This window comes from Ascaphus truei, chromosome 2 (genome assembly GCF_040206685.1).
Source record: "Ascaphus truei isolate aAscTru1 chromosome 2, aAscTru1.hap1, whole genome shotgun sequence".
Taxonomy (NCBI): domain Eukaryota; kingdom Metazoa; phylum Chordata; class Amphibia; order Anura; family Ascaphidae; genus Ascaphus; species Ascaphus truei.
The window spans coordinates 304,065,165-304,086,883 of record NC_134484.1 but is presented as its reverse complement, the minus strand read 5'-3'; the positions used below and the strand labels follow the sequence as shown (position 1 = coordinate 304,086,883).

Below are 21,719 nucleotides of genomic sequence, written 5' to 3'. Positions count from 1 at the left end.
CAGTACATATATATATACTGCATTACAATTCATGAATTTATGCCATCTGGTAGACACGCGAAGCATTGCAGCCTATTAAATCCTAATCATTATCATTTAACAGATCAGCCGCCCGTCAGCCAGGCATGAACCCAGGCTGGGAAGGCAAACGCAACAGGGCTTGTCAGAGGTGAGGAGCGGCGCATTCCAGGTATCTGCCAGGTACATACCGGGTATTTGCTCGAATAAAGTGTGTCGGTGCAGTACACTACCGACACACTTTATTGAAGTGTGGTCGGTACCGCAAGCCGGGAAATCTCCCGGCTTGCTAGTGGCCGCCCCTCGGCGTGCCGCGCGTCATAGACGCGCGGTCACGCGTCATCGGGAGCGTGCACCCCCTGCACGCGTGTCCAGGGGCTCCCCGAGGGAGCCCTGGTGTCCCGCGATCGCGGGACAGCGGCAGGGGGTTCCGGGGGACCCGGCGGACCCGGCAGCGGTAGGGAGAGCGCCCCGATCGGAGGGCGCTCTTCCGCTGCTTCGGCGCACGCCCGTCACACTCGGGCGCGCGCCAGGCTACTGCTGCGGCACAGAACGGGCAAATGCTCGAATAAACTGTGCCGCAGCAGTATAAGGCCAGTCACGTTACAATAAATTGGCAAATGTTATATCCCCCAATCCGATTGGATGACGTACTGTACCATGTGATGGCTTACATTTTTTTTCATGCTGTGACATCATCTTAAAGGGAGGGAAGCCAGCCAATCGGGTATGATAGGCTTCCCTCCCTTTAAGATGACGTCACTTCAGAAAGAAAAAATAGAAGCCATCACATGGTAGACCCACCAATCGGATTGGTAGATATACCATGCGATGACTTTCCTTTTTTGGAGTGATGTGACATCAAAAAGTGATGGTGGCATGCTACCTAATTGGCTATCTTACCTGCTTTTTTGATGACGCAACATCACTCCAGTAAAGGAAAGGCGTTGGCTTGTTCATCTATCTGACCATACTGTTTGTCAAGTATATTCTTGACTTGTGCCTCCCGGTCCCCTGCTTCACTGCCTGTCGGTACGGGTGTTTACTATTGCTACCCTGCCTGCCCTGTGTGTTGTTCGCCGATGCGCTCTCTCCCCCACTCCATGTGAGAAGGAGAGTGTCGTGACGTCATCAGAAGGCGCACCACGGGTCTGAGCGGCTTGCTGTTGGAACTGCATTGCTGTAGGACTGACGGAGGCTTCTAAGCCCCATAACGGGACTTTAACACGGGACTCTTCAACGGTCCCGAACATCTGGTTACCCTGACTGAAGGTCTCACGGATGCTGCTGCCTTGGATGTGGTCTGCTGGTATCCAGTGCCTTGCGTCCGTTCCAGTGGAGAGCTGTGATTATTTCTTCCGTGTGGTAACCCCACTAACCCACTGCTTGATATTCATTATATTGATGTGCGCAGAACCTTTAATCTTTTAGTAAAATTATCTTTTAACTGTGCTTCACTATGTGCGTTGTGCGCCCTGTCTTTTTGTTTTTTCTAACCCTTGTATGGCTGCTACAGTGTCCACATACACTCTTCCTGGTTTGCGGATGACATCAGTGCGTCATGCGTCATGACGTCTGACGCGTTTCGTCACGTGAGTGACTTCTTCAAGGGGTTGATGTTTATATATATATATACACTACCGACACGCTTTATTGCGCATCGGCCAGATCCGCAAGCCGGGAGATTTCCCGGCTTGCTAGTGGCCGCCCCTCGGCGGATGACGCGCGGTCACGCGTCTTCGGGAGCCTGCGCCCCCTGCACGCGCGTCCAGGGCTCCCCGAGGGAGCCCTGGTGTCCCGCGATGTGGGGGACGGCGGCATGGGGTTCCGGGGGACCCGGCGGACCCGGCAGCGGTAGGGAGAGCGCCCCGATCGGAGGGCGCTCTTCCGCTGCTTCGGCGCGCGCCCGTCACCCTCGGGCGCGCGCCAGGCTACTGCTGCGGCCAAGAACGGGCAAATGCTCGAATAAACTTGGCCGCAGCAGTATATATATTTTTTATATATATATATATATATATATATATATATATATATATATATATATATATATATCACTATATGTTAAAATGTTTTAAGTTGTTTTTCCCATAACGGATTTTATGGGCAGTTTGAAACTTCAGGAGCAACTTGAAACAGGACATTTTAGTGATAAAATTTCTTTATTAGTTTCCTATACATTGTATTTCACTGATGTGCTATAAGCTATAATTTACATTCTGACAGGTGTGACCCTGTTCTTAGCTTTGTCTAGCATTGTCTTTTTTTCCAGACATTTCCTTGGATACCTGTCTCTCTCTCATTCTGCTTTACATCCTATGATATATGTCTTTCTTCCTAGCTCTGATATATATTTTTCTTAGTTCTTTATCTTCCTGAGAAACCAGTATGTTTAGTTAACAAAAAGCAAGTTAGCTAAGACAGGTCATTTATATATCTTTGTCCACTTTGAACATAGCAAAATCAGTACCTTCAGATACTTGAAACTGAACAGAAGTATTTTGTATATGCTGTATCTTTGCTGATGCTGATTGAAGAAATAATAAAGACTGCTGATTTGAACTGGAAACCTGATTCCTGAGTATTACATCACAAAGATTTTTCTAGCATCGGGGTTGGCGTTAAACCGATGCAGTAAAAAAAAATTCTTCAGAGTAAAATTGTGGATCCTGATGTGCGAGTTGCAGCCGTGATGTGAATCTTGGAGCTACTAGAATAGCTCGATTTGCCAAAAATTGCAAATTTGAGCATTTTTGGTTGACATGTTATCTGAGCTTTCAGGATAGCTACATTTGCAAACTCGCTCGAGAAGCAGCTGAGTTTATTGTATGTTAATCTTGTTTCTCCACTTTGTGTCATTAAGAGGGCATTATTTTTATTATGTGTTTTTTATTTTAGCTTGTCCATACATACATACATACAATAAAACAAGCTAAAATATTGCTATTTTGAAGCAGCTATTAGCATCAATAATTGATAAATAAATAATTTCTGATTTAATTTTACTGCAACACTGGAAGGATAGACTCCATTACGGTTTGTTTCTAGTCATTCTGGAATGTGCTTCTTATGGAACATCAAAAACTTGTTAATTTCTTCTTTTTCTAAATTGATGTTTTAGACATCAGCATTTAGAAAAGACTTCAAAGAACCAACCAGAACAATTAGTAAAGGAACTGCAGTTCAGCTTTCCCATGAAATAGAACTACTCAAGGGAAGAAATTACATATTTTAAGTGTATTTTTTGTTACACAGTAGCTCTTTCGTGTACACACTGTATACATTTTAAGCATGTTAAGGTTAACTTTTAGCGTGTGGCTTATGTTTAATATTAACAAAACTGTATGTGACCAACATTCACATCTAACAATTATAATTGTTTATCATAAATTAGTTATATTTCCAACTTTTTCCTTTATACCTTTTTTCAATTAATTACGTAATACAAAAATATTTCAACATACATCATAAAAAAACAAAGACATTTTAGGTTTCAGTAGAAAACACTTATTACAAGCATAGTCTGTTATACATTTCTGATGGTAAATGTTTTAGAGATAGAACAATGATTAAAAACAAAATAGGTTTACTTTAATGATCAGTATAGAAAAACAAAAAAAGAAGAGTGCCATCCATAATCTCACTAAAATATATATTTGTCATTTGTCTTAGGTCTGTTGCAGAAGCTACAGAGGTGGATCTCAACATGAGAGTGGGGTTGCATACGGGCCGGGTGCTTTGTGGAGTTCTGGGGCTTCGTAAATGGCAATATGATGTCTGGTCCAATGATGTCACATTGGCTAATGTAATGGAAACTGGAGGGTTACCTGGGTAAATTTTGCTTAAGATTTTTTTTATATGTACAAAAAGATAATTGCTCTCAATTTGCTTTTTAATTTAAATTTGAATGCAAACATGATTGAACTTTACAGTGGATTTGTAATACCTTCTAATTGACTAACAAGAGACTTTATATTGAAGTAATACTGTGTACATTGTTTTTGAAAACTTACAGATAACTTTTTCATGTGTACTGTCTGTATGTGTATACTGTTTATAAACATAAGGAAGCCTGTGACGTTTTGAAAACTCTGTGGGGATTATTCATTAAACTCCGATAAGTTCAGTGCATTGCCGAGTGATTTTGCATGTTCTTACCGCACTATAAAAAATGTGTGTAAAAACGGTATTCACTAAGAAAAATCACACGTTTTTTAATGTTCAGTAAAAAAATGCCACATGGTACTACTTCATTTTTTTCCCTTCAATACTTTTCATACTGAAACTGTTTTGATAAATTGTAGTCTGGAAGAGCTGCACAGAGAGAGCAACATCTCTGTGCACATCTCTTAGGACGATTGTGCAGTTTTAATGTTAATTTTAATAACATAGTATTGTAGCAGGGGATCTCCTGAGCTGAACTGCATTAATTGCAGCCTCAGGGACCCCTGCTTTCTGAGTTTCAGGCCCCAGTATGGGGTGCCGGTATATCCTATGTGTTCAAATTTCCTGGTCAAGTGATGAAGGACATTTAAACAATGCAGGGAAATACCAGCACCCCATATTGGGTCCTGTAACATGGAAAGCAGGGGGTCCATGAGGCTGAAAATCAGCTCAGGAGACACCCTGCTTCAATACTATGTTAATAAAATTAACATTAAAATGGCCTGATTTCCTTAATGACTAGCCGCTAAGACAATGAAGGGGTTTAGCCACAGTAGCTGGTTTATTGGGGGTAGAGGTGGTGGTTGTATGGGGTACATTGCCCAGGGTGGGTAGTTAGGCCTACCAGGAAGACTGCGCAATAAATTAACCCCTTCATTACCATAGCGTTGGTAACCGCTATGGTAATGAAGGGGTTAACCCCTCCCGCTACCTACCCAGTAGGCCTAGCCACCCACCCTGGGCCAAGTACACCTTTCATCCACTCCCTATACTTCTACAGTAATAAACATTCAAATACAGCTACCTTAATACCCACCCCCTCTACCCCCAACCCCCTCAACACATATAGAACACTAATGGGCCAAATTCATATTATACAGATATGGATAATAGATTGTTTGCCCATTAAAAATAAAACATTACCCAGCCAGCATAAAGTAAATTGAAGTTCTACTTACACTTGCCATGATGAAGGCCATCCTCATCTTCCTCCGCATACTCTGTGTCCTTGGGCAGCAACAGTACAATAAAAAAACTAACTACTGGCTAGTGACTGGTTAGTAACCACTATAGTAATTAAGGGTAATCCCCCGCTACCCACCTGGGAGGCCTAACCACAATCCCTGGGTGTAACGCGTAGCTCACCACAAACGAAGCGCGACCACGGTGCTGAGGTAGGGGATTGGATAGCGCCGACCCACAGCCACGCGGGCGCACCTAGGATGTAGAGTAGTTGATCAAGCCAGGTCAGGGTTATAGATTGGAGAATGGTTAAGGTACTTGCAAAGTTCAGGAGCGCAGAGTTTCGGATCGCCGTAGTTTGTAGCCAGATTCAGGATTGGAGAGTGTCGGATAGTCGGGGTACGTAGCCAGGTTCAGGATAGGAGAATGTCGGATTGTTGGAGTACTTAACCAAGGTCAGGACTGGAGACAGGAGAATGGTCGTACAAGCCGGATCAGGAGTGGAGAGAAGCGGAGTCCAAGGTGCTAGCAGGGTTCAGGCAGCAAGAGGTTAATCAGCATACAAGGCAAGGCAAAGATTCAGGAACAAGGATGTGGCAAGGCACGGCATCCCAATGACTATGCTCAGCAAGGAATGGTAGCAGACTGAGGGTATAAATAGTTGGAGCCTCCAATAGCCAGCCAGGGCGGAACCATCAAGTAAGAACCGATTGGCTGCTGGTGCATACAGGTGTGTCCTATGATGCAGCTTAATCGGGGATGAGGGTGGAACTGCACGCGTGCCATCCCGCGCTCGTCACAGAGGCCAGGGGGCGGAGTTTAGAGCGTGCATCACTCCCACGCCGATTCCTGGGACAAGAGGGGGCGGAACCAATCGCGCACCGACCCGCGTGCATCACGAAGGTCAGGGGGTGGATCCGAGAGTGTGTGTCATTCCGAAGGCAGTCCTGACTTTCCCCAGAGCGGGGGCGGAGCTTGACTCGCGCGTCAGCAGGGAGGCTGGCCGAACGCACACATTGCGTGACAGAGATAGGGGCGGGATCCGAATCCATGGACAGGTGATCAGAGTGCACAAGGTCCGCGCACTCGCACGCGTACTGGGACCATGAAACCGCGCATCCTGGGTATCTGTCACGGAAGGTTTGTTGGGATGAGGAGATGGTCTGCGACCGCCAGGATGGCGAATCCTCACACTGGGGCAAATACCTCCACCTCTCACATACAATGTTAAACATGCCCAGATTGTGGACATGGATGGCCAAAATGGCAATGAATGGGCAACCTATAAAAAAGAGCAACAAAATAAAACACATCACACTTAAATAAAAACAAGCATTTCACAATAAAGCCATTAGTTGTGATTGTCGTAAACCATGCCCCTAATATGAATGGGCAACCTAAAAAAACTACAATACATTACAATGAAATAAAACCAAATATTTGCCAAAAAATGCATTGCTTGTCACTGTGCTTACCTATAAGCAGAAAGGGGCATAGTTAAGCACTTTTATTCTGGCAATTTTTTGTTTTTATTTCATTGTAATGTATTGTATTTGTTATGTTTTTTTTAGGTTGCCCATTCATTGGCAGTGGTGTGGCAATCCATGCCCATATTGGGGGCATGGATTACCACAGTCACAACATGTCATGTGTTTTATTTTGTGCCTCTTTTTTTTTTACAGTAGCTTGCCCATTTATTGCTATTGTGGCAAATCATGCCCATATGGGGGGCATGGTTTACCACTATGGCAATCAATGGGTAGAGGGGGTGGGGGCAGTTGCCTTGGAGAGGGTGGTTAGGCCTCTTGTGTGAATATCTGGGGGGGTTGACCCCTTAATTTCTGTAGTGGTTACTAACCGCTAAGTTGATTAAGGGGTAAGTGGCAAGTAATTTGTTTTTTTATTGTAATATTGCTGCCCATAGAGGATGAGGAGGACAGAGATGAGGTCGAGGGTGGCCCTCATCTTGACATGGGTAAGTAGAACTTTAATTTACTTTATGCTGCATGGCTAATTTTGGGTGGGGGGATGCGGGTGGGGGAGTTGTATTTAATTTTATGTATGGCAATGTTATGGGTTGTTTTAATGGGAAAATGCACTATTAACCATCTTTCTTATGCAGTAAAAAGAAAAGAAACTCCTTGTTATGCATATCGCTATTCTGATAGAACCACACTTTAGTTGACAAGAAAAGAATGCAAGTTTTTATAGTACAATATGCATATCGGAGTTTAGTGAATTGGTTAGCACAAATGCGAGATTGGGCATTTTTTCAGCTACCGCACTATTTATTACAGCCAGAGTATTATAGTTCCGTAAAAAGCAGTTTTAGCGTGATATTGCACTGTTGTCGGAGCTTGGTGAATAGCTGCACAGGCAAGATCGCAATGAAAGGGCATTTATAGTGCAATAATGTACGTATCGAAGTTTAATAAATAAGCCCCTTGTAAGAGGCATGTGCAGAGGGACACACCAGGAGACCGTTCAAAACACAAACCATGCTATAAGGGACAAATGTATAGGAATGTCTTATCATCTTATTTTAGTATGCTGGTCCTGCATCTCCTGTTTCTCCAGGAAAATGTCAGATGTAGGAGTTGCTGTCCTGCTACTCCCTTGAGCAGAGTTTGTTACCCTTATCTGATTACCCAGGTGGAGCTGGTTAATTGACTAGCTGCAATTAACCAGCTCTCTGCTGTATTTCTCGATGACTAGAGGCTTTTATTTAAACAGGAATAAGTCCCTGTTACATACCTCTCCTGTGTATGGGTAGCTTGGGCTAGCCATGGCCGAAGCCCATCCTTCCTCTCACTCGAGATAAACCTGCTGCTCCAATGAGAATAGATGGAGGAGGAGAACCCTCAGTCATGCTGTGATTGGAGCTCTGTCTCCAGGTTACCAATGTCTCCTCCAGAAGGTGCTTGAAATCAGCAGTCTTCAGTCACTCGAGGAGGACTTTTCCAGAGCACTGTATTTCTTCTTCTGAACTCTTGGTCAGAAGTTTTCCCATGCGTCAGGCAATCTTTTCTTCCCTGAGTTTAGGGTGACCACCTGCATTGGTTTCTGTATCCATAATCATGGGTGGTTCAAGGTGGGCAGAGTTTTTATCCTTTCGATTGACCCCCGTGGCTTCTTTTTTTTGTAGACAACTAGGGTTGTACCTGTAGAGGTGTGACCACCCAAACAGTTCTGCCTGATTCTAGCCTAATAAAGGTGGAATCAAAAGCGGAAAAAAGCCGGTGCACAACCAAATAGTAACGCTAGATGTAGTGACCAAGAAAAAAGTTTAATGAATAAAATACATACAATAAAGATACTGGCAAATCCTCTAAATCTTTTCTCATGGCGTAGGTGCTTTATCAAATGGTGACCTGCTGTAAATGAGTGTGTCCTGATATAGGGGATTTTGATTAGCAAGATTAACTCCAGATCTTTTAAGAGCAATCAATAAATCCTGAACCGGTGAGATATGCAAATGATTCGGGGAAGTCCACCCTTCAGAAAACACGGTGTTACAAAAGAACAGTTTCTAACAGAAAAGAAAAACATATGAAAATCAAATTAAACACATAAGACATAAATAAATCATTAAGAACAAACATAGAAAACATAACATAATGCAATTAAAAATCTGAACTTTGTTTAAGAAAACTCAGAATGTATAAACAAACAAATATAATCTTAGTTTAAAATAAAAGTACCAACAGTTGAGAATTATAGCAGAGTATAAATATGTGTATAGATCACAGAGAGATGTATAATGACTATAACATATAAGATTATAATACATTCATATTTAATCTCAAATTAAAATCTCAAAATGAAATTAGATTCCATATAATAAATCTCAATATAGTTTAAGATAATTCATTGGATAGAAAATACTACAATATAAACAATTATAATAATATTTAACTATAGTAATATCATAAAATATAACCATCAAAAATTAATAGAACTCATAATGAAATAGAAATCTCTAAATAAACTAAATGAAAACTACTATAGATATGTCTGAAAATATATATCATGAATTATGACTATGTATCAATGATCTATAATAAATAGCTGATTAGAGACAAAAGTAACAAATATTCAGTCTTGAAGGAATGTTTCAATTCCCATTCAGCATTGATACCTCAATAATAGAGTATATAATGTTAATATCAGTACATCACTCTCTCGTTGGGAATATTTTGTCTGTCTCCACCTCTTTTATGTTGTTTGATATTGTGGCGAGGGGGGGGGGGGGTAATCAGGCCCCTAATAAAGGTATTATACACGGATGATAAACCCCAACTCACAATGGGAATGAAGGGGTTAAAAGTATATGCATGACACTGATGTATTTGCCCCTGTCCCAGCCTTCTTACCCCATATTACAGCCTATTCCCTGCCTGCCATAATAGAATTACATACAAAGTGTGCTATAATGTTTTCAGGCACAATATGGCGTGGTGAGCGCTGAAGCCAGCGCTGATTGAGAAAGCGTGGCTGTATACGGGAGGACTGTTTGAAGTATGGGTATCCATTTTCAACCACTCGACCTTGTAACCGCAAGTTCAATTGAATAAGTGGCTTGCGGTTAGATTTGAAGTGGTTTTCCGATAAAATGTATCCGTACCTTGTTAGCTCGCGTAACTTGAAAGGAGGAAAGTCTATTGCCGTTGGAAGTCAATTGACGTGAGAACTAGGTGAACTTGGTATCTCACCAAAGCGCATTTCAATTAAGCGGGCTAACTCGTGAATGGAGATAGCAAGCACCCTGATTTTTGGTGTGCAAGTCAAAGTAAAGAAACCCCTCACATACATACTGTGTTAAAATTACAGTTGTGACACCCCCAGAACATAATGTTTTAATAAAGTGTAAATACTGTAAGTTTTAAAATGTACAGGCAGGAACAGTTTTTTCTGTGAGCCCGGGAAAAATCCTTTGGCATGTAAATTAGTTGAGGGTATTTTTCTTCCTGCACTTCAAAGAGACCCCGCTAAGTGGGAGCCTCTGAGTCTAGTGAAAGTACAGGGATGAAAAACCTCAGAGATCCAAAGTGTGAAATGGCTTGGATGTTGCTGAGTGCCAGATCCCGGTACTCAGCATGAGCCATTCACCTCTTGGAAGCCAAACCCCAGACTAAGGGTTGCCAGTTAAGGGGTGTACCCCAGGTATGCTAAACCGCATGGGTGTCAAGCTGACACATGCGCGTTTCAAACAGGAAAGCCTTTTTTGCCCGTTTTGCAAACTACGGGCAAATCGGAGATTGGTGGGTTAAATGTTCCCATGGAGGGGATTGGGCATGAATGTTAGAGATAGGTCTGTCCGCCGAGCTATCCCTTGTGGGATTCATGATGTAACCAAACTTTGCACAAGATTCTGTTAGCGTACAACGTTAGCGGTTCCAGGACGCAAGAACTACTACGAGCTTTCTTCATTTGGCGGAGATATTAGATCGGCAACTTGTGATCTAGCCAAACGGACTTTAAATCAGAGACTGCATTTCCTGTGCTTTCTTGCAAGGGACAATTTAATTTGTTTCCCCATCCCAGCAAGTGTTGTATTAAGTGTATTCTGAAGCTGTCGTGTGTTTGTCTATCAAGGAAACAAAAGACAATTTATTTTTCCTCCTTGTCGTGTTCAATCGAGAATCCCAAAAATAAAAAAAGTGTTGATAAGTTCTGGTCCACCGTGACAGATATGTTCAATGTCTAGAAATTGAAAATTCTGTTTGCCACCTTATGAACAGATCAATAAATGTCTGGATACTGGATGTCCCATGTCATTTCTCTTGATCAGCCATACATATTCTGCAATCTTAGCCCTCAAGGATCTAATGGTTCTACCTATGTAAATCATGCCACAACCGCACAAGAGCATGTAAGTCACATAGCTCGTGTGACAGTTGATAATGGTGGTAATATTATGACACAATCTAGGCTGTGAACTACGTAGTACCTTAATAGGTTTAGCATATTGACAGCTTGTGCAATGCTCGCATTTGTGAAACCCATTGGGAATTCCACGAATAAATTTGCTGGTGAAAGGTAAGTTAAACAGACTGGGGGATAGGAAAGATGCTAAAGATCTGGCCTACCTGAAAACAAATATTGGGATTTCACGGACAATGGATTGGAGATCAATGTCTAACTTTAATGTGTCCCAGTGTCTATGCAAAATGGTGCAAATCTGATTAATGTAGCTTGTTTATTGTACTAGGACACAAATAAAGGACTTTGAAATTATTTCATATTTGTTCTCTTAGATGTTTTATGACGTATCAGGTCTCTCCTGTTTGTATGTTTATCTTGTATATCATCCTCAAAATAACCTCTAAGCACAAATCTATGACTCAATTCATCTGAATGTTTAAAAAATGATTGCTCATCAAAACTGTTCTTCTAGCCAAAGACTGAATCTTTCTAACGGCTATTTTCATTGTGAGGAATCTGGCTTGGGCCATGGGGGCATGGTAGCATGACTGTATTTGTATTGAGCTTCTCAGTCATTATTCGGTTCTTCTTTCCTGAATTGTATGGAATGCTGATTGTAGGACTTAGATGGCATGATACTGTAGGTGCTCTGCTTGTGTGCATTGCTCCAATGCTTCTTGCTTTTCATGTTGAAATAGTATCATCGTTTTTTCTAGCTCATGCAGCTTTTCATTCCTTTCACTGACGTGGTTAGTCAACACAGAATTTTCTTCTTTCAGACTTGTATTTTCTCTTTTTTTCAGTCTCTATAATATTGCGGGCCTTTTCATAGTCCTCCTTCCATTTAAGCACTTCTGAGTTGAGACTCCCATTCTCCTGGTGTGAGACTTCTATCTCTAGTTGAGGGTCTGATGCTCCTTCTGAGAGACTTTAAGATCCATACTAAGACTACGTCCAGCTCCTCGTCGAGACTGTGGAGTTCCTTTTTAGAGACTTCCAGTTCTGTGCGGCAACTGCTGATCTCTTATTTTGAAGCATCCAGCTCTATGCAGAGAATATTAACCTCATTCTGTCTGTATACTGTTGACTTCCTGGTGTGAGGCATTCATTTTTATGTGGAATGTATGAACCTCATTCTGAGAGACTTCCAACTCTCTATGACAGTTGCTAACCTCTTGCTGAGAGACAATAATCTCTTTCAGTGCCTCCTCATACTTCTGTTTCAGGTTAGAAATCATTTTGTCAGATTTGCTCTGCTTTTCATCCATGGCGGTAATAATAGTTTTTGCCATTTTCAGCTCAGTTGTGCAGTTCTTCTAAGTCACTACATAAGCGACGCTCCATGTTCATCACCCTCCCACAGTCAAAGGAAAGTGTGAGCAGACCACTCTGTAGCTTGGAATTAGCTTCGAGCTCCTGTTTCAATTATTTACAGAGGAAATCACAGTCCGTCTGGAAGTTTGCTGAGCATCTTCAGGGCTGGTCAAGAGATCATCACTCATTGGCTACGGCTCCACCTCCCTGGTATTAGTTTGAGGGCTTCTCATTGTCAGCACCAGGCAGACACTTCTTTGCAGTACACAACTTCTGCCTTGGGCCCTCTGGATATTCTGTCATCCGCGGGACGAATTCTCAATTTCCTCTAGGCTGCAGGGCATCTCTGCCTTGCTTTTCCTCCGTGGGATCTGTGGACGTGTCTGATCCTTCCATAGTAATTGGAGAACCTCCTTTCTTTTTCCATCTTTTTGCTTTCAATGACTCAGTCTCTTCAGGGATACTGGGGTCTCCTTCTTTGTTTGAAATTTGAGTAGCTTCACAGCATCCACCATTCTTTTCTTGCAGTTGCAGTAACTACTGTAGCAGGAATATTCAGGCCATAGGGACCTGTTTTTTCGGTGTGTACCGAGTTTAGGCATCTCCACCATTTTGTGGGTATGTCTCGTTTCGGGGTCCCACATCAGAGATATCTTCCTACTCATCCGTATCCTCATATGACCGTAAGGGACATTCTTCCATGTGGCTGGGTTCAGTAAAGGAACACCACATTTTGCCCTCCATGTTGGCGGTATAAGGTGTATTCTTCTCCCTGACCTCGCGAGCGCTATTGCAGCGATTTTCTCTTTATATGCTAGAACCCTCTCTGGTAGTCCTACAGGTGGACAGACTTCACTAGCAGAGTTCGTAGCCCTCACATGCACCTCTAAAACTTTTTCTTCTTCTTTACTTTTGTAGATTCTGATGCCAGCAGTACTGGGCACATATTCTTTCTCATCCGTGATACTAGATGTGCACTTGCTAAGAACAACATCTGCATTTCCCTTGTGCCCACAGCGTGTTGCTTGCTACTTTAGTTCCTTGGTTCGCTGAAAAAAATAATCCTCTGGCTGCTGCCCTATTCCCAGGGCCACATACGCATTATCCTCATCATCAGAATAAGGCCTGAACGGACACTGCTCTGTGTGGCCAGGATCTTTACACCAGGAACACATTTTATTCTCCATTCTTGCAGATTCTGTACTAACTTCAGCTGGGTGGCCATTTTAAAAACATTTTTTTTCCTTCATAAGTGGTGGGGTAGACTCTGGTCCCTTGTGTGGGTCACCATCTGTCACAGTACCCCCAGTCAAACTTTGGCATTGTGGCTTTCTTCAGTGAATTAAGGCTTTCCTGTCTGGATGAGTTGCCCTTTAATTCTGGTCACTTCTGTTTATGTTTTGTTGCTCAGGCTATGCAGGAACTGTATGTAGGTAAAAGCATTTAAAAAATTCGGAGACAGTCTCTGGGACCCCTTTGAAATTCTAAGGTCAACTCTCATCCCAACTTCTGACACCATATGTGCTGAGGGACACACCAGGATACAGTTTTGGGGAAATTAAAACAGGCTTTATTCAGCTTGTCCCTTTAACAAGGCAAAGCATACAAAAAGAAAGCATACACCATTTTGAAGACTAAATAAACAGTACATGCCATAACTATCTGACTGGCTGGATAGGCCAGTTCCCAGTCCAAAACACATAACATGCTGTCAGGGACAAATAAATAGGAAAGTCTTATCTTAGTATGCCAGTTCTGACTGTGCTAAGGAGTCTCTCTGGGTTTGTCTCCAGCAGGGATTTTTTTACCCTTGTCTGATTACCCAGGTGGAGCTGGTTAATTGACTAGCTTCAATTAACCACCGCTCTGCTTGATTTATCAGACCCCTATAGACTTTTATTTCAACAGGGATAAGTTGTTACAGCCCTATATATTTTTTTTATATCTATGAAGAACTCTTGTTGACCCAATGAAAGGTACACAACCTACAGTACGACTCCACCTTTACTTCACCAGGACCATTATTGCTATTGGAACTTTTCATTTGTTAACGAACTGCAAGAGTTAACCTGTTAAACTGAATTCCTAACACTACACTGGGGATTATCAATATTTTCTTCATATTAACATAAGAGCTGTTTTTAATGTGTCAGACCATATCATCTGTTAAGACCAGTATACAGACTCCAACATTGGCATGTACTGTTGCACTATATATCATTCCCTCACACTACCCGTTACACTCTTTTTTTCACTCTGACTCTTAAAGTATCTCACAATGTATTTTGTATTATTTCCTTTCCCAGCTACCAATTGATCAAGGTGTAGAGTACAGTAACTTGCTACTGATAGTTTCTCTATCCACTTTGAGCCCCTTAGTACAGTATCTTTCCATGTGTTTAAAGGATGTGTGAAGTCAGATTACATTTAGAGAGATTGTGGGTCCTGCACAGAGAAAGGTTATCTTTTTGATATCCTGCCTGCACTCTGAAGGAATAGCTGTCAGGGTCCCATTCCATACCCATCTCACCAATTCCTACTAGGAGAGTGCACCCCAGAGGTTAAAAATCACTAACAGAACACACCATTCACCCTCTGCCTCCACATGTGTCCATTCTGCTAGTAGTCATTTTCTGAACTCCATCACCATGAATAAATCTAGGTTTATTTCCCCACTACTAATGTTGTTTGCATACCAACCCCCAGTGATAGCAATTTTGAAAGGTTGATTTTGTACAATGCAATGATATCTATTTTTTTCTTTGGTTGACCAAACTTGCCAAATGTGTTTTACCAAACTGCAAAGGTTAAAATTGTATGAAAATCACTGTTTTAGTGAAGTGCTTTGTTTAATAACCAACATACTTATTTAATACCAATAAATGATTGGATGTTTATATTTCTGATTTTTAGTTGATCTCTTTTATACAACCTAGTTTAATTGGCATACAGTATTTAAATATTACAATCTTATTACTATATATATATATATATATATATATATATATATATATATATATATATATATATATATATATATATATATATATATAAATGTAAATATATATATATATAAATGTAAATACAACTGTATGCTCATCTGCATGTCTTAGGCAGGTCTGCAACCCCGCCTTTCACCATTATCACCCAGCACACAGCACTTCCACTGCAGCAAGGGATTCTGGGGAATGACATGCAAATGAGCACAAAGTGCCACTTTTTGCTTCAAAAAACATTTTTAACACGGTTCCCTATAGGCTTAAGCTTGCTGCATGGTCACAGCTTTGAGCACAGCCAGGGTTACGGTGCATCAAGCTTAAGCCTATAGGAAACCATGTTAAAAATGGTTTTTGATGCAAAAAGTGGCACTGTGTGCTCATTTGCATGTCATTCCCCAGAATCCCATTCTGCAGTGGAAGTTCTGTGTGCTGGGTGATAATGGTGAAAGGCGGGGTTGCAGACCTGCCTAAGACATGCAGATGAGCATATAGTTGTATTTACATTTGCATATTTGCTTTGCTGTGGAGGGTTTTTGTCACTTTTTTTACTCACCATAACTTAACTCAGTATGGTAAACCCCATCCTTTAGCTTCTCTGCAAACCCAGTTTACCAACCCCACACTGATGAGACCAATAAAGGTCGAAACAGCTGTGTGTGGGTGGGTTTTCTGGGTATGCACCTTAACCCTGGCTGCGCTCAAAGCTGTGACCATGCAGCAAGCATAAGCCTATAGGGAACCATGTTAAAAATTGTTTTTGAAGCAAAAAGTGGCACTGTGTGCTCATTTGCATGTCATTCCCCAGAATCCCTTGCTGCAGTGGAAGTGCTGTGTGCTGGGTGCTAATGGTGAAAGGCGGGGTTGCAGACCTGCCTAAGACATGCAGATGAGCATACAGTTGTATTTACATTTGCATATTTGCTTTGCTGTGGAGGGTTTTTGTCACTTTTTTTACTCACCATAACTTAACACTCAGTATATATATATATATATATATATATATATATATATATATATATATATATATATATTGTAATAAGATTGTAATATTTAAATACTGTAGCCAATTAAACTAGGTTGTATAAAATAAATCAACTAAAAATCAGAAATATAAACATCCAATCATTTATTGGTATTAAATAAGTATTATATATATATATATATATATATATATATATATATATATATATATATATATATATATATATATATATATACCTGTATATATATACCTATATATATATATATATATATAATTTTACATTTATTTAACATCATTATGTCATAGTCTTCTAGTACTTTGGGAATAATAATAATAATAATAATAATAATAATAAAAATAATGCTGCTGCATCATACAAAAATGGAATTAAAAGGCATTTTTCCCAGCACAACAAGATCCGCAGTAGATGAAGCTCCATTTATTTCCCACAAGCTGATTGCATTTATTAATTTTGTTTTCTGTTCCATTGTTTTAGGAAAGTTCACATAACAAAGACCACCTTAGAGTGCCTAAATGGGGATTATGAAGTTGAACCAGGTTATGGTCATGAAAGAAACAGTTTCTTAAAAAAGCATAATATTGAAACTTTTTTTATTGTGCCATCTCATCGAAAGAAGGTATGTTTTAAATACATTCATACATATTATTTAGATGTTATTGCTGTTGCTACTGGACTTATCACAATTAATGTGATAAGGCGTGAATAAAAAGTGCCTTATGAGAGGGAACAAAAAAACGTTAGTCTTATGTTATTATAAAAACACTGTTGGAAGGGATTTACCAGCGCTCTTATTTTAATTACTACAATAGTTCATTCAGAATGTTCTTGCTGCTACTTTCTTGTAATTGCTAGTGCAAAGGAAAACTCAAAAATAACACAAACATGTCCAATTTAGTGTCACAATAGAGACCTCTGTGGACCACTTACAGCACTGATTCTGTTCAGTTTGGATCACTCACAATAGTAATTCTAAAATGAATCTCTAAATAATTGATAGTAATTCAAATGACAAAGTAAATTCGGAAATATATATATATATATATATATATACACACAAAAGAAAAGTTGGCGCTTGCTAATAAATAACAATAAATGATACAATATTGGTGAAAGTAAGGTGTAAGTGTGAAACATTACAAATGTATAATCAGTGACATGATGGTATCAAACAATAAATCTGTGTAGAAATTATCAAAAATAGATTGGAACATGGCACACTCACAAGTGTAGCAAGAAATAGCACATTGAGTGATTTTTATTATCTTGGCAGGATGGTACTCATGTGGGGCCTCAATATTCCATAATGATGTTAAGGAATCCTGGCACCAGTGTGAATGTGAGAGACCAATAGGAGGTAGATATGGGGAATGAAAGAGAAAATCTCTAAGAGGATAACATCACTGGGTGCTGGTCCCGGTCCAAAAACCTGGTCCTGGCACTTGAAAAATGCTGGTAAATCAATGTGCCTTCTGAAATGGAGGTAGCTGGGTGAGCAACTCACTCAGTCCTGCAGCAAATCTCTGTGTATAAACAGCCAGGTGTCCACGATCAGCTTTATGCAGGAAGAGATCCGACCTCAGACCTCCGCAACGTGATGATGTCACCTCGTGCACTACGTCACAACGCGTTTCGTCATCAACGTGATGAAGTCCACTAGTTGACATCAGTCAAGCTTTTCAACCGCCCATGTGTTATATTTATTGTGAAAAATTGGAAAAAAATAAGTATACTTAAGGGCTACACTTACTGATTTAGTCCATGTCTAAGTAATTGTCTGCTATCTTCTTACTGGTGATCATGTTAAAAGACATTCACTAGGCTAATAGCTTGTGTTCCAAAATATCTAAATAAGTGATGATCCAGTAATAGGCTTGTGTCAAGTATTGAACCGGACTGTCCTGTATTTGGACACTGTATTTGGCAACTGGATATGTATATATTACCTTAGTGGACATAGTGACCTGTCCAGTTGAAGGGGGGGGCAAGGGATTTCACAGAGCAGGGAGAGAGTAGGGCTGTTGCTAGTGGGCTGGGCAGCTTCCTCCATCCTGATTCGCTGCATTACCCAGCTTCAGCCAATCAGGAGGGGATGTTAGGAGCATGGGGGCGGGGCCAAGGAGAGGAGGAAACAGCATTGAGGGGTAAGAGTGGTGAGTGTGTGTGTGTCTGTCTTCCCATCTTGAGCATGTCACACCTTTCACCATTGTGTCCAGTATTTCTGGAGAAGCCACCTGGCAACCCCATCCAGTAGCCATGTCCAGATCTCTTAAAAAAATTGTACATTTTTTAAACTTATCACACATTAAGTCTTATTTTTAATAAAGAATACTACAGAATTTAAAAATAATTTCTAGATGTAGCGCTGCGTCTTTAAAGTTTATTATAATTAATAATCCAATTTTCAAATAGTATAATCTCATAATCAAGTATCTATGTTGTTGGTTAGTATTCTGTGTATATGGACAGGTCCATAATTTTGTTGACTACAAATAAAAAATATAGAGATTTTAAAAAGCTTGCAAATCCTTCTACATTATTACTGGGTTCCATAGTCTGGTCCGCTGACAGGGGGGGCGGGAGAGCCAGGATAAGTGTCCTTGGCCTCGGGAATGTTTGGGGCCAGGCCAGACAAGTTGTTGGTCCTCTTGTTGCTACCAGACTCCAGTTCACCCCAACTGCGTGCCTCCCTCACTGTCCCGTGCAGGGTCTCTCTCTGATGATGGCACATGCACCAGTGTGAGGGATAGAGGCCCAGTGCGGAACAGTGAGTGAGGGAGGCCTACACAGCATGAGAGAGAGTGAAGCCCAGCAAGAGGCCAGCAGCAGCTGGGGGAGAGCCAGAGCAGCAGCAGCCTGAGACATCCCTAATGTAGGTAAGTCTGTATTTTGTATTTATTTGGGGAGTGGGTTTAAGTAATATGTATTTGAGGAGGTGGTATACATTTGGATAGGTTGTATGTATTTGGGAGGTTGTACTGTATGTACAGTATTTGTTTTTTATTTGTTTTTATTTGGGGGCGTGTTTTTTTTTGGTATATATTCTGTATTGGGGGATTGTGTGTATTGGGCTGGGTGGAGGGAATGAGTGTGAGGGGGGATTGTGGGAGTGGAATTGAGTGAGAGTGGGATAATTGATGGAGGGGGTTAGAGTGAGGAGAGAGAGGGATTAAGAGTGAGATGGAGGGGAGAGAAATACATAGGAAGAGGGGGGGGGAATAGGAGGGGGCCTGCCAAGTGTGAACTGGGGGGCTCGCAAGACTGCCAAACGGGGTGAGGGAGGTGGGAGGAACTCTAGTCCTGGGCCCTGGGAAATCTGTCTGCAGCCCTGTCCATAGTTGTATTAATGGGACTGCCTAATGAATGAAACCTACTTTTTGTGGGCCATAAGATGCATAACGTACTCCATAAGGCATAGGTCGTGCTAGACGATACATTCAAATTAATAGGCCATTAAGGGTCATATTTTTAAACAGTGTTCCCCCAAAAGAAATCTTGTTGGAAACAACCTTATGGTACATTCCCTTAAATGGACCATAAAAGGTAATATTTGCTAAGCATGTGTAAGGTATCTTATTGATTGCCATTGCTTTGTTCATATGGCCTTATATTTTTGATATGGGGTTATGGGGCTATTCTAAATGGCAATTCAGGTGCTGAGACATTAATAAAGTAATAATCCCTGAAGAACAGGGCATTACTGGCCAATAATGCCCTGGCTGGAAGAGTCGAAGGCCCGAGGAATGCCCTGTTCTGAGGGAATTATTACTATTATAGGCTAAATGTAGGCTTATTTCATAAATAATAGACACTTCTGTATAGTTAAATAGATTTTTTTATTAAAATAAAATGGCAAATACATGAAACTACCTCTATATACTCTTACACTGCAGATATCTATATCCACACACTGCCGCCCCCTCTGTGTACACACACACACACACACACACACACACACACACACACACACACACACAGCAGCTCACACACAAACTGCTGCTACACACACACACGCACACACACACACACACACACACACACACACACACACACACACACACACACACACACACACACACACACACACACACACACACACACACACACACACACACACACACACACAGCAGCTCACACACAAACTGCTGACACACACACACACACACACACACACACACCAGCACACACAACAGCACACCACACACAACACAGTGCCTCTACACACACACTGGAGCTATAGACACACACACAGCACCTCCTCTACACTCACTACACAGCACCTCTACACACAGCAGCAGTTCTACACACACAGCAGCTCTACACACAAACAAACTCTGCTGCTACACACACATGCTACACCCATAAACACTGCTACTGACACACACACACACACACACACACACACACACACACACACACACACACACACACACACACACACTGGAGCTCTATACACACACACACACACACACACACACAACACACACACACACACACACACACACACACACACACACACACACACAGTAGCTCTATACACACACACACACACACACACACACATCAGCTCTACACTCACACAAACTGCTGTTTCACATACAACAGCACAACACACACACACACACTGCAGCCACAATAAAAAATGCAGCCACTTACTAAACTTTGCACTCTCCCCCCAGCTCTACACACAACACAGCACCTCTACACCGCCCCCCCCCCCCCCCCCCCCACACACACACATAACACTGCACCTCTATACATAACACACTTACTTCTTTGCAATCTCTCTCCCCCCCAATTCAACTGAATCTGCTCAGAAAATCTCAGTCAGCTCGGGAGGGGGAGGAGTCAAACCGTGGCTGATACTTTTTGACCAATCCCGTGCCATGTCTCAGAGCTTTTACTTAATTCAAACCAATCCCTTGCCCTGTCTCAGCTGTTCTGAAAGCTGATTGGCTGGAAATAAACAGATTGAAAACTGCATTTTGCAAGCTGCTGAAATTAAGGGCATTACTGTGGATAATGCCCGGAATTTTAACCAATCAGAGAGCAGGGTTTTCAATAATGCCCTGAATTTAACTGCTTTAGCCTATAATAAAATGTAACACTCATTCCGTCATTATAATTTTGATACTGCTATTCTGTATGTTGATTTGAGCTACCTAAAAATAATATTCATACCTACATATACAATTTACTGTGCTTACAGCCGCGGCCCCTTTTATGCCCCTTTTATTCTCCAACATCTCCGAATTTTTCCGGGATTTTTTTCCGAATGCCACGCACTTCATTGCACTTCACCACGTTCATGCCGCATTCTGACTGCATTTATTCCGCA

At 41.4% G+C, this 21,719-nt stretch overlaps 1 protein-coding gene across 7 annotated transcripts in view; it reads left to right on the top strand.

Annotated features, from left to right (window-relative positions):
• The window catches only part of ADCY1 (adenylate cyclase 1), a 747,796-nt gene that overhangs the window by 387,562 nt on the left and 338,515 nt on the right, over nt 1-21,719 (top strand). For 5 of the 7 annotated variants that reach the window (XM_075586430.1, XM_075586429.1, XM_075586427.1 and 2 more), the window contains 2 exons: nt 3,688-3,846; nt 16,859-17,000. In XM_075586430.1, coding sequence (XP_075442545.1) covers nt 3,688-3,846; nt 16,859-17,000 — 301 coding nt within the window. The remainder of the gene's footprint in view (nt 1-3,687; nt 3,847-16,858; nt 17,001-21,719) is intronic. The other 2 variants (XM_075586431.1, XM_075586432.1) reach the window with 1 other exon arrangement.